The 12403-nt window shown below is 38.9% G+C and overlaps 1 protein-coding gene across 2 annotated transcripts in view; it reads right to left on the reverse strand.

The window, feature by feature from the left end:
- Window positions 1–12374, reverse strand: part of WDR25 (WD repeat domain 25) — a 61041-nt gene extending 48667 nt beyond the window's left edge. Inside the window, exons 1-2 of one of the 2 annotated variants that reach the window (XM_085061373.1) lie at window positions 12265–12374; window positions 8329–9092 (exon numbers count right to left, since the gene is read on the reverse strand). In XM_085061373.1, the coding sequence (XP_084917499.1) occupies window positions 8329–9033 (705 nt within the window). In that variant the 5' untranslated portion in view covers window positions 9034–9092; window positions 12265–12374. Of the gene's footprint in view, window positions 1–8328; window positions 12103–12264 lie in introns of those variants that run through there. The other variant, XM_085061372.1, reaches the window with a different exon arrangement.
- Between the last annotated feature and the right edge of the window lie 29 nt (window positions 12375–12403).

The raw sequence follows: 12403 nt of genomic DNA on the forward strand, positions 1-12403 counted from the left end.
GAGTACAAAATGAAGTCTCCACAAGCACAGTGAAGGTAAAGATCAGCCACAGCAATCTAACCAGCACATAGGCCAGCACGAGCTGGAAGACAAACCCAACACAGTTCCACACCAGCCACAAAATGCTTTTTCTTTGAAGAGGGATGATTACTGCAATGAAACATGATTTGTACGAGAAAGGACAGTAAGTCATTAGTTCCATAGTAATGAAGCAACTTCTCTGAAGAACAAGGGTTTTTTTAATGTTTCTTTCTCCTATAACTTAAAGAGAATTTATAACTAACAGTTGTCTTTATTGAATAAATATATAGCAAAGTGTCATTAAAGTTCTTTTTGCGAGGCTTCATCCAAAGATCAAGTGTCAACAATCCTTGATACTTTCGCTGCATTATGACCTTAAAGATGCAGCTAAATGACACAAGCTAAAAATAAAAGCTGCTTTTAAAAAAGCAAGGACATGAACATACTGAAAAGAATAGAAACTTCAGGAAAAGTTCTTTCTAGTCCTGATGCCAGATAAATCCTACACAAGTAATCTCTGTATAGAACCTGAAAAAGTAGAGCAAAATTTCTCAAAAAGTTGTTTCCTTGACAACATTGACAAACCAAGAAGGGTAAGGAATCAAAGTCATAAGATGCCTTGTGTCTTTGTTAGCAGATTTTTTTTAATATATAGCAGTATGCGAGATGCAGCTATAAAGCCAGATTTCTAGAAAAGAAGCAAAGTTAGATTGGTGTTATTTATATTTTCAAACAGCAAAAATATTCAGTATTTCTTAACTGAAAAAACTGAGATACTCCCATAATGTATTACAGTCACTTAAAACCTTCAAGCTTGAGATACTCCCATAATGTATTACAGTCACTTAAAAATTTCAAACTACTCTAGCTCTTTTTTTTCCAAGTACCAAAATTTTTTACCCCAGCAATCTTACTGACACACCCAGAAGGGGGATAACACCATCATCTATCTCTCCCATCTCAGATGACATTTTGACATTAGACTGCACAGCAGCTGCCCACACAGATCCTGTGTATAATTGGAGAGCTTAACTTACAACATTACCAGTCAAGCTTCATTAGAAGCACTGCTCCACTGACATCTCGAGCCCTGATTCTCTTCCCGGGTAGGCTGGCTGCGCTGGGAGGAGCACAAGGTTGCTTTATCCTCTGCTACAGGCTACTTCACAGACACAGCAAACTGGAAGAGTTCCCAGTAATACTGCAGAGATGAAAGTGCAGAGCTCACCCATGAGGGACAGATGAGCTGCTAAGAAGAAAGTCAGATAAACACTTCAAATTCTTGATATTTCTGCAAGTTATGATACAAGGAACCAAAACTCTTTTTAGTTAACATGAGGGAACAGAATCCTTTCTTCCACATCACTGTTAAGGATATTTAGAAGTAATTCTTCATGTTTTTGGATTTCCACAGAAAAAAAGGTTTGTGAAATAATACTGTCACAACAACCACATTATTCTGTGCATCTCACCTGTGGCTACTTTGCACCTGTTGACCAGTGTCAACCAAATTTCACAGAAGGCCTCAATATTTTTCCCTCAAGGCTTAATCATGTTAAGCAGCTGAATAAATGTGAAAGACACTGCAGAAGCTCCAGAGAAAGAAACTGAAGAAGATTTGTAGTCAGACTCAAAATACAGACAGGCTTCAGTAACTTCCCTGCTTTTGGAATAACTTTTATTTTCTAAATTTTTATTTAAATAATTCCCAATTTATTTTTTGGGGAGGAGGGGGAACACAGGCATATTAGCTACACTGAAATATCCATCCCACTCTTCTCCCCCACAGGCACATCCTCTAACACAGCCATAAAGCAGTCAAAAATGCTTTGCAAGAACACTTGGGGTATCACTCTTGCATTCTTTAAGGAGATCCTAAGTCAGGAGTCATTTCCAAGTGGAAAAAAACTCACGCCATCACAGAGCTAAAAACCTCACCCAGAAGCTGAGAGGTTCACTGCATTTTTGCCCTCCCCTTTTTTTTTTTAATGTCAATCTTCATACAAGTGTTAAGATAAATTCTAATCCAGAGCAGTACTGAATTTAGTTCTTGTTAGCGCAGAAGGAAAGAAACAATGGCTTATCAAACCCTACAGAGATGAGGATGGTGCTATTTATACTCAAAGAAACATACTCCTTTGAAAAAATCCTTTGAGGCCTAAGAGTGTGTCAAACACTCAGAACATAATAAAAACTACACAAGTCATCTCCAGCTGTGGATTCTGAAAAAGTGAACAAAGGCATTACAAGGATTTCTGTTTCCTTGACAACAGCATCACTGGAAACAAGAAAATAATTTTAAAAATGTATCTCTCTAACAGCGATCTCTAAACATTATCGAGGTACTAAAATGTGAAACAACTCTTACCCACACAAACCTTTGGGCTGAAGAGACCAAAATTCACCACTTTCATGAACTGTTCTTTGCTGACATGTGTCACCAGCTTTTGCAGAATAATTGTGAGAGCTATATATTATATCCTGACCTGGATTCTCATCTATCCATGGCTCAGGCAGAAGCTTTCACTGATGGTCAAGTACATTCCTTCCTGCATGATGTTCCTTTCCTTACAAAAATAAGTATTATGGAAAACACAACTCATTGAAGTGTATGAAATAATTTTGTTAGGAAAAGATCAAGATATAGAAAAAAAGCTGGTATTACTATGCAAGTACTTATCACATAAGTGTACTTCCACTTTAATAATCAGTAAGCTTAAAGTCACTGGAAAAAATATGCACAGTTCTAAACAGACAAGGGAAGAAGGTCAGAACCTTCATAAAGTCCACTTCAATATTTCAGAACAGCCTATTTAGTAGCCTCTTCAACAAGAAAACAATGGGTTTTTTTCCATATCTAGGTAATCAGCACACAATATCCAGAATATAAGCATTTCCTTGCCACTTCCAAGATAATGGGGAGAACTACCCATTATTTTTCAAATATGGTATTAAAAATGTATCAACAGGGATTTTCAAAACATTTCAAATAAAGAACATATGTATCAAATAGGATGACTTACCAATTTGTCATCTTATCATCACCTACAGTTAACAGAATGTTACCTCAATTAGATTTTAAAAATCAATCTAAGAGTTACCCTACTTGAGGTATAAGCAGCACCTAGCACTGACAGAGCTACAGCCATCTGACAGCTATGCCTGAGTGTATAGGAAATATGATGGCAGTTCAAATTCATTCCTTAATAAACAGACATGCCTGTGATAGAACAACAGAAAACACTGCCTATTCCAAGTGAATTGTGTACAGAACAGTTGAAAACAGAAATACTATATTTTGTTACTCTGAGGCAGGGTAATGGCCAATATCTAGGAGATCTGTGTTGCTACTCTCTGTGCTACACACAGTTTATTGATTGAGGCTATCATCTTCTATCATTCAGTCCAATACAACAGGATCAAGAATAACAAAATTCCTGGAATATACTGCTGTGCTGTCTTTCTCCTAACAGACAAAAAACCACAGAATAACACAATATTTTGAAAGTATGATTGAAAATTGTATTTCTTATAGCATTTGACACTCTCCAGGAACCAAAATCCGTACATTAAATTTAATGAGTATGAGTAACATACCACTCTAGATCTAATGATCACAAAAGAGTCTCAGAAGACTGGAGAAGTATCTGGAAGAAATCTCGTGAGGTAGCAAGTTACAAAGATGAACTACTTTGGAGCTCAGAAATCCCAACTTGAAAGCAAGCACAGGCACCACAAACCTTTGACTTGTTCCTCTTTACACATCTGCTTATGGACCCTACTAGAGACTGACCCCTGGGCTAGATAGAGCCCTGGTCTGAACCAGTCTGACTGCTATGTTCTTAATCATGGGAAGTCAGCAATGCCCCTGTTCAACAGGCTGATATTATTAAAATTCTTAACACTTTTACTTTACTTGCATGGAGCTGTGATTAAATGGAGACACCATTTGATTAGTCCAGTAGGGAACAAAATATATAAGAAAAGCTTCCAACAATGTATTAGAACACAAAGTGCTATTAATATACATTTTGCATACTCAAGAATCACAGCACTTTCTTTCCTTGATCTTGTTCAACAGTGGAGAGTGTAAGTGCTGAAAATTAAGAAATCCTCTGTAACAAACATAACACCTGCTGTGATGCTCTAAATAAAATATGGGGAACAGAAAATTAACAGCTAACAGATGATTATATAAAGATGTTACCTGCAGCTAATTTTAAGACAAACTAGGAAATACAGAATACAGGCATAGGATGCTGAAGTTATGAACAATTGTTAAAAAGCTAAGTCCAGAACTATTTACTAGTGAAAATGTTAACATCTATGTGGCTCTGTGCAATGACAAGATCTTCCAAATAAAAGACACTGACAATGTGAATACAGCATTGTGGTTTCTGCAACTGACAAATGTCTTTCAAGACACAACTTTTTAATGTTCTCTGCTACCTAAAGCAAAAAGCTGTATTCAATGGCAACCTGCGATTCTAAGCCAGAAATACCTAAAGAAGGCCTGCTGTTCAGAAAGCATTTAATATCCACACTATGGGAACCAGGCATCTTTAACAGCAGTGATGAGTCTCAAAATTTATGCAAAAAAACCACTAGATGAGATATTAAAATCATGAACACTATTTTGGTGTTTAAGTAGGAAAACCCTAAAATGGCAGTAGATGCCTAAAATTCATTTACAGCAGCTATTCAAACAGAAGTGCTATTCAAGGAAAACAAATTTAATCAGTTCAGACAACGTTTCACAATCCTTAAAATACACACCTGAGCTAAAAACATAAGCCATTCACAATACAGTTTGAGTGTAACTGTGAAGAGCAGCACTGCCACAGTAAGAGCTCTGAATAGCACCTTTCCCTGCCCTGAAACAGGTTTCCTGTCCCTGCCCTGAAACAGGTTTCCTGTCCCTTTCTCCAGCTACCTAGGCTGGGGCTTCCAAAGGGGAAGCTAAAAATTCTAGGAAAACACAGGGTAAAAAATTTGGAAAAGCATACAGCTAGGCTTAGGTTTTTTCCCATTCCCTAAAAATTTAAAATTTAGCATTAAATATTCTTCTATTGATGCTCCAGATTTGAAGAACTGTGGGTAATTAATCTGCAATGTCTATCAGTTCCCACATGAAGTTCTGTCTTATTTTCAGGTCTCTGAGAAAACTCAGGGGTTTTCTTATACATTTATCAACACATGCGTAAATTTGTAACTTTGATCTTTCAACACTCAACATAGAGGAAAATATTAAAGTCTTTGAGTCTTCAGAGGCACAGTTTAGTTCCCATCCCTTTCTAACATGCTGAGGTGCCCCATCTGCTGGTAGGAGTGTTACTCTAGAGAATTCTGCCCCTGAGCTGGTTAACTGATACTTTTTTCAACTTTATCACTAAACAACTAAAACACTGTTTGAGGTGTTTTAAGTGCAGTGACACACAAAAAAATCAGATCAAATACTTTTAAAGAAAACTATAAAATGCTGAAACACAGTTCATTCATTCTTAAGTATGCAAGATATTTTTACAAAATGCTTCTGATGATCTTCCATCTCTAGGTTATTCTTCAGTCAACAGAAACTGAAGACATGAACTCATTTATTGTAAATATTTTAGTATGACACTGATTCATAATGATGTTAAAGTGCCCTTTTTAACTTGAGAAAATAGAAATGGAAGACTGTTCTTTTCTCCTGATCTAAACAGGATAAATACACACACTTAAAAAGTAAAAAAAAAAAAAGAAAAAAAAACCAAAAAACCACATATATACATTCCATATATACATTTTAGACATATATCTATGTGATATGAATGATTTAGTCATAGTAATTTAGATGGGAATAAAAAAATTTTAATCACTAAAGTCAGGTAACTTAGCCAAGTGTTTCTTCCTTCTCCATGCCAAGGAAAGAAAAAAAAATGAAAATACTTTCCCAAGAAGGAAAATTCTTAGCTTGTGAAGGAAGAGAAATTTATTAAGCACATACAAACAGATAAAATATATAAAACTGGCTAAATATTACACAAATTGTGTGCAACTAAAGATCTCTGGTTTAAGTATAGCTTAAACTACCACAGTCATCTCAACTTAGAACACTCAGTTCTTGGAAATCCCCACTAATACAGGACTCTTCAGAAGATAAATGTCTTCATGCAAAGGCTGAGTGTCAGAAATGAATCCAAGACATTTATGCTTAAAAATATTCAGTCATTCCTGTGACTAACTGAAAGTACAGAGTTTTGAGGCTCTGGATTGCCTCTTCTCTCTGATCATACAGAGATTTTAGGCTTCTAACTGTGCTTTGAGTTTTACCCAAATCAGATGTTGAAAGTCAATCATGCAAACATCCTATCCTGAGTGTCTGCATATTCCCATTAGAGGGAAAGAGGACACACATCCATTGCCTGGATTTAAATGAGCAATTCCAAGCAGGTGTTTTTGGGGGAATAAATAAATAAATAAATTAAATTAAATTAAATATTCCCAGAAGTTAAAGCAGTGCTGTCACAGTCACCAGGGATTTCAGTGCTCGTGATGCCAGAAAGGGAGGGAATTTGGGAGCCCAGCAGCAAGCGAATCCTCGGTGTCACCGCGCCCTCTGCTGCCCAGGACAGCCCGCGTGTAAGGGCGCGACAATGAGGAGGTTCCCTGAGAAATAACAGCATCCATAGGTTGCTGGGACTCTACAAGCTGCATTCCAGATGATAAAGTGTGGTTTCAGATCTTTCCTAAGAGTTACGTTATTACCTTATTAGCTTTTCAGACCGGCATGGTCTGAACTGTTGCCAAGTTTATAATATATTTCATTTATATTGAATTTTCAAGGTTTGGGGCACCTAAAGCAATCAGATTTCTTCAAAAACCAGCTTTACTGTTAATGACTGCTTCCAAGCAAGCGTGGTAACACTAACCCAGAAAAATATTTTTTATTTCTGCTCAGAAGACAAAACAGACAGGCCATTATTTCAACTTTTTAATATTTTTATATTGCAGTAACAACTTGTATTTTAGATTCTTCTACCAAATTCAACACATCCATAACTTCACTCATCAGTAAGATAAGGCTCTGGGATAGTAAACAAATATTAAACATATCATGTGGCAATTTAAAAGGTCAAATTCAGACATCCTGAAGTCAGAGGTGCATACAGCTTTGTACAATACAAATTTAAATTGCTGCTTAACAAAAACATCCATTAGCACTTTTTGCATATTTTAGTCTTTTCCTTCTAAGTCTGTTCTGCAAGCAACAGCCAATTTATAATAAATACACTAAAGACTGCTTGCAAGGAAAAACAAAGATACTTTTTTTCCTCCATTTAATGTTTAAGAGCTTTTAAAATCTTAGGAAAGAAGATAGAAGAGCTATGCTGGTACAAGGGATATTCTTCTTGTCTCTATTTAGGAAGATTTATTTAAAGTTCTAAATTGTAGAAGCAAGTTTTAAAACAATTGTGCCTGCCGTGGTAAATACATGTTAGATGCAATAAAGCATGTCTTGTGCCAGAAAGGACACTTTCTGTGCATTCGTATCAAAGCTATGCTCCTGTGCAAGCCCAGTTCAGAAGACTATTACTTGAACCCAGAGGCACAATCAGCCCTGTATCTGGGAAAGCACACACATAAAATACTTTTATTACCCATATTAAAAAAAAAAGACTCATTGGACTGACTAAATTACCAAAGAACTGAAGACAAATTCATTAAAGCCAAGAGGAAAGTTGAGTGTGAGTACTGAGCAATTAAACCTTGAAACAAAGTGGGAAGACTCCTTAGATCATGACAAGACACATTTCTGGGATGCAAGACTTACCATACTAGTTCAGATGGAAAATGCATCTGACCTGACCTACCTCATCCAGCAGAAGTCACACAGACCTGTTAGAAAGGTAAAGTTCCCAAAAATATTATTCCAGTATTGGCAGTCAGTTGATTAAAGACTAAAGGCAGAATCTGTATGCAGACCATAGTGCTCATGGCCACTGTGATAAAACACTGAGGTAGACCATGAGAAATGACCTAGCAGAAATCTAACTTCTTAATGTCTAAAACACTGGCATGACTAAAAAAAAAAAAAAAAAAAACAAAAATACCAAATCCCAAACTAATGGAACTAACTATGGGTATAGTGAAGCATTAGGCTGCAAGTTCATAATAATCTTATACTTCAAAGCATCTCCTCAAATTCTGAGTATACTGGAATGGTTACATACACACAAGCGAGGATGTAATTTCCAGAAAAGCACTGTTTATTACACTATTTTTAAATCTGATGATTGAGTCACAAAGCATCTTGCTTTACGTTACCTTGACTGTTTTGTCCATAGAAGCTGAGAGAAGCATGTGGCTTTGCTCCCATACAGGACACCACTGGATTTCATTAACAGGGCCGCTGTGTTTAGACATGTAAAATATTAAGCTTTTGGGAACTTCAGTTACTTTATATTTAGATCCCAAATATGGCTTAATTAATTCAGAGGTCTTTCTCGAAGTCTGCTCTCCTGAGACACTTAATTTAACATCACAATCTGAGCTACCTCTCTGGTCAGACTCTTCTTTTTCAGGCTTACTGGAATTTTCTTGACGCAATCGTTTAGGGATATATGGTCTAATTCCTTTTATGGTAGCAGTACTGTCTTTATGTGTTCTCTTCTGGGAAATGCCATTTCCAGAATTTGTTGAAGAGCTTGAAGCCAGTTCATAGTTTTTGTGAGCCACAGATAATGCAGCATGGCCAGAGCACCTCCTCCAAGAATAAGGAGGTGCCAAGTCAGTGTTGTTATTCTGTGCATAATGCTCAGGGGGATCTTCACAAACCATGCTCCTGCCAGAGCTGCCAGCGCTCCCAGCAGGGTGCATTTCATATGCAGATTTTGTGCTACCAGGTGCAAAGTGCTGAACACAACTCACAGAAGAACTCAGCTGGTTTGTTTGTCTGCCAGAAGCATCGGAGACTTCAGTCTTTTCAGTTTCTGTCTCGGAGTCTGAATCTTCATAAGCAACCAAACTCATTATGGCTAGACACAGCAGACTCCAGAGATCTCAGTGCTGCAATCCTCCAAAATTACGATCTAAAATAAAAAATTGATTATTCAGAGCACAATTAACTACAGAGTCTACAATTTCAGTAACTTAGGGATATAAATATGTCCTTCTCAACAAAAAGTCAAACTTCTTATTTCTGTTTATTATTAATGGAATTTATTCCTCTATTATAACACATCTGTACATTCTATTAAACAACACGATTTGCCTCCAAGCCCTTTGCATACATTTTTAATGCATTGGAGAGGTGTATTTGCATACCACAAAACAATGACAATGAGGATGAAAAGGAAAACAACCTTGCAATATAAATACAGCAAATTACCTTACTTCCAGCATTACTTCTCCACACACACACACAGAGAAGAAGTCAATTAATTATGTAGTGGTTTTGTATGTATATTTATAAGAACACAAATACTGTAACTCTTTTGGAGTCAATCTAACAATATCTATTTCTTAACAGTACAGATGACTTGAAAGAAGTATGTAGGAGTTCAACTGGCAAATAAAAATGTAAACACATTTTTGACCCCTTCAGCAGCCTTGCAGTATGAGGAAACTTTCCAGCTATATCCACAGGGCAAGTTCCAAACAGCCTTTAGTTTTACTGAACAGACCTGCCAGCAGCTACACTGAATTCCCTATTTCCATTTACTTGCAGAAAAATCAGAGCATAGGTGCCTCAGCTGTGGAATAACTTTTTTTCAATGTGTCTGTCAGAAAAAAAAAAATCTCTTCCCAAGTGGAATAATTCAACCTCATCACAATCCCATCAAGATTTTCCCAACAATTTGTATGGAGCGTGTGGAGTATAGAGTTAACTACATTCAACCAATTGATGTGTCTGCAAACTAATATTTCAACCTCTGCTGTTTAGGCAAGAAGTACTGGTAAGATTGATTAAATGTGACATTTTATTATTGCTTTGTTTCCTTGCCAAGCTGTTAGCACTCATTAAGCTGGAGATTTAACCCACAACACTTTCAGAACAGCTGCTGAAATTCTTGGTTCAGGTCAGCAGAGAAACTGAAAAGCACCTTGATGAAAACAGAGACTGCAGCAGGAAAGTCAGAAACTTCATAAGCATTTGCAGAATTGATGTCACAAACGTTGGTCCTACAAATACTCCTGACGGAGTAGGACTCTGGAACTCATAAAGATTATTCACTTAACTTCAGAATTAGATCTATTTGAATTAAAACAACTATGTTTCACTTAACCTACAGAAGTGTTACATGACTCTATATTGTTATCAAATTTCCAAGCACAGATCCAGATGACAGGTTCTTATTAAGATACACACATTCATCATCACAGATCCTTTCCAAGATAAGTGATCAAGACATTTAACTGGAACAGGGTGACCAACATTTTAGCACATAAAAGCAACAAGATCTCCCTCTAGAGGACATTTTGTCTTTATCTGAAGTTTAAGACAGCTATGAGTGACAGCAAAGAAGAGCAAGGAAAACCTTTTTTTAATAATACAGCTTCATTTATTACAACAATATTTCATTTAAACAGTGTCAAGGAAAAAAAAAAGTAGTGTTTCAGGAAAACTTAACTAACAAATCAATTCAAAAACAGTAAATAGAAGTTCCTAGCAGCAAATTGAAACATCTTATCAAATAAATAGGAGCTTTGAAGGGCTTCACTTCAGTAATTGTATCAAGTGGTTACTGTTTGTATTGCAGTGCTAAACACATTTCCCAGCCAAATGCATCATGTCCAAAGAACAAATACAATAAGAAGCTGACCTCTGGCTAAAAGTTATAAACTAGGATACACAAGTGGATTAGGTTAGATTCACAAAGTTACTTTAGTTTGTTTTAACACAAAAAACCCCCAAGCTGAGATCCACAAGTGTGACATAGTGCCCTGCAAACACCAGGCTAAAAACATTTCCCATGAGATACTGGAAAGAAACTGTCCCATTTCATTTGGTCAGCATAAATCCATCCCACCACCCACATTGCCCACAAACATCAGCATTTTTATAAAACCAAAGTATGTCTCTCATCTAAAGACTTCCCATCCACTTTTGTCTTTAAAGAAACACCACCCAGAGACTCTGCCCTAACTAAACAAAAATAGGAGGGTGGGGGGAACCACAATGTACTCAATTGGAAACATCCTGTAACTAGACTGTGAGCTTATTAACGACGTGATGTGCAATGCATTGAGCAGAGAGAGAAATTTATAAAATTTTGGTTTTCCTCAGCTTCCACAAGCCGGATTTATCTGAATGCATTGAAGAGGAGCGTGCAGCTTGAGGGCACAGTGCCCGGGAGGCCAGCAGAGGGGTGAGGAGCAGGCAGAGCTCACAGCAGCCCCGGTGCGCTCAGACAGGGGACAGAGCCTCCCCGGGGAGCTTCCTCACTCCTAATGCCCCACAGCCCCGAGGGGGAAAGAACAAGCTCCTGGAGAGGGTCCAGCAGAGGCCACAAAGATGATGAGGGGTCTGGAGCATCTTTTACGAGGAGAGACCGTGTTTAGTCTGAAGAAAACTGAGGGGATCTCGTCAATTCATACAAATATCTCAAAGCTGGGTGCCGAGAGGATGGTGCCAGGCTCTTTTCTCTGGGGCACAGCGACAGGACGAGCAGCAATGGCCAAAAATTAAAACATAAGAAGTTCCACCTCAACACGAGGAAGCACTTCTCTCCACGGAGGGTGGCAGAGCACTGGACTAGGCTGCTCAAGGAGGTCCTGGCGTCTCCCTTCCTGGAGACATCCAAAACCCACCCGGATGCGTTCCCGTGTAACCTGCTCTAGGTAGCCGTGCCTTGCCAGAGAGTTGGACTGGATCATCTCCAGAGATCCCTTCCAGCCCAAAGGACTCTGCGAACAACACCCGGCCCCCTTCCGTGCCCCCGGAGCAGAGCCCAGCAAGCGAGTCCCGGCAGAGCTCCGGCAGCTCCGGCGGGCTGCTTCCCCTTTCCCACGGAGCCGCTGCCTCTCCCCACAGCCCCGGGCGCCAACAACACCCGTGGTGCCGGGACAGCCGCACCGGCCACGTTCCGGATCCCGATCCCGTTCCCGTTCCCATTCCCACTTCCATTCCCATTCCCGTTCCCGCTCCCATTCCCGTTCCCATTCATTCCCATTCCCGCTCCCACTCCCGTTCATTCCCATTCCCGTTCCCGTTCCCGCCCCCCGGGGTACCTGCGCTCCCACAGCGCTCCCGGAACTCACCTGCCGGCCGCCGCCGCGCCGCTCCTAACATCGCGCCGGGTGAAAACAAAGCGCCCCACTCAAACAGTTCCGCATGCCGTAGCCCCCCTGCCGACACCGCATGTTGGGAAGGGCAGGAGTCAAGCCGCGGCTCTCTGGG

Source organism: Lichenostomus cassidix, chromosome 5 (assembly GCF_008360975.1).
Source record: "Lichenostomus cassidix isolate B80296 chromosome 5, HeHo_3.0, whole genome shotgun sequence".
Lineage (NCBI taxonomy): Eukaryota > Metazoa > Chordata > Aves > Passeriformes > Meliphagidae > Lichenostomus > Lichenostomus cassidix.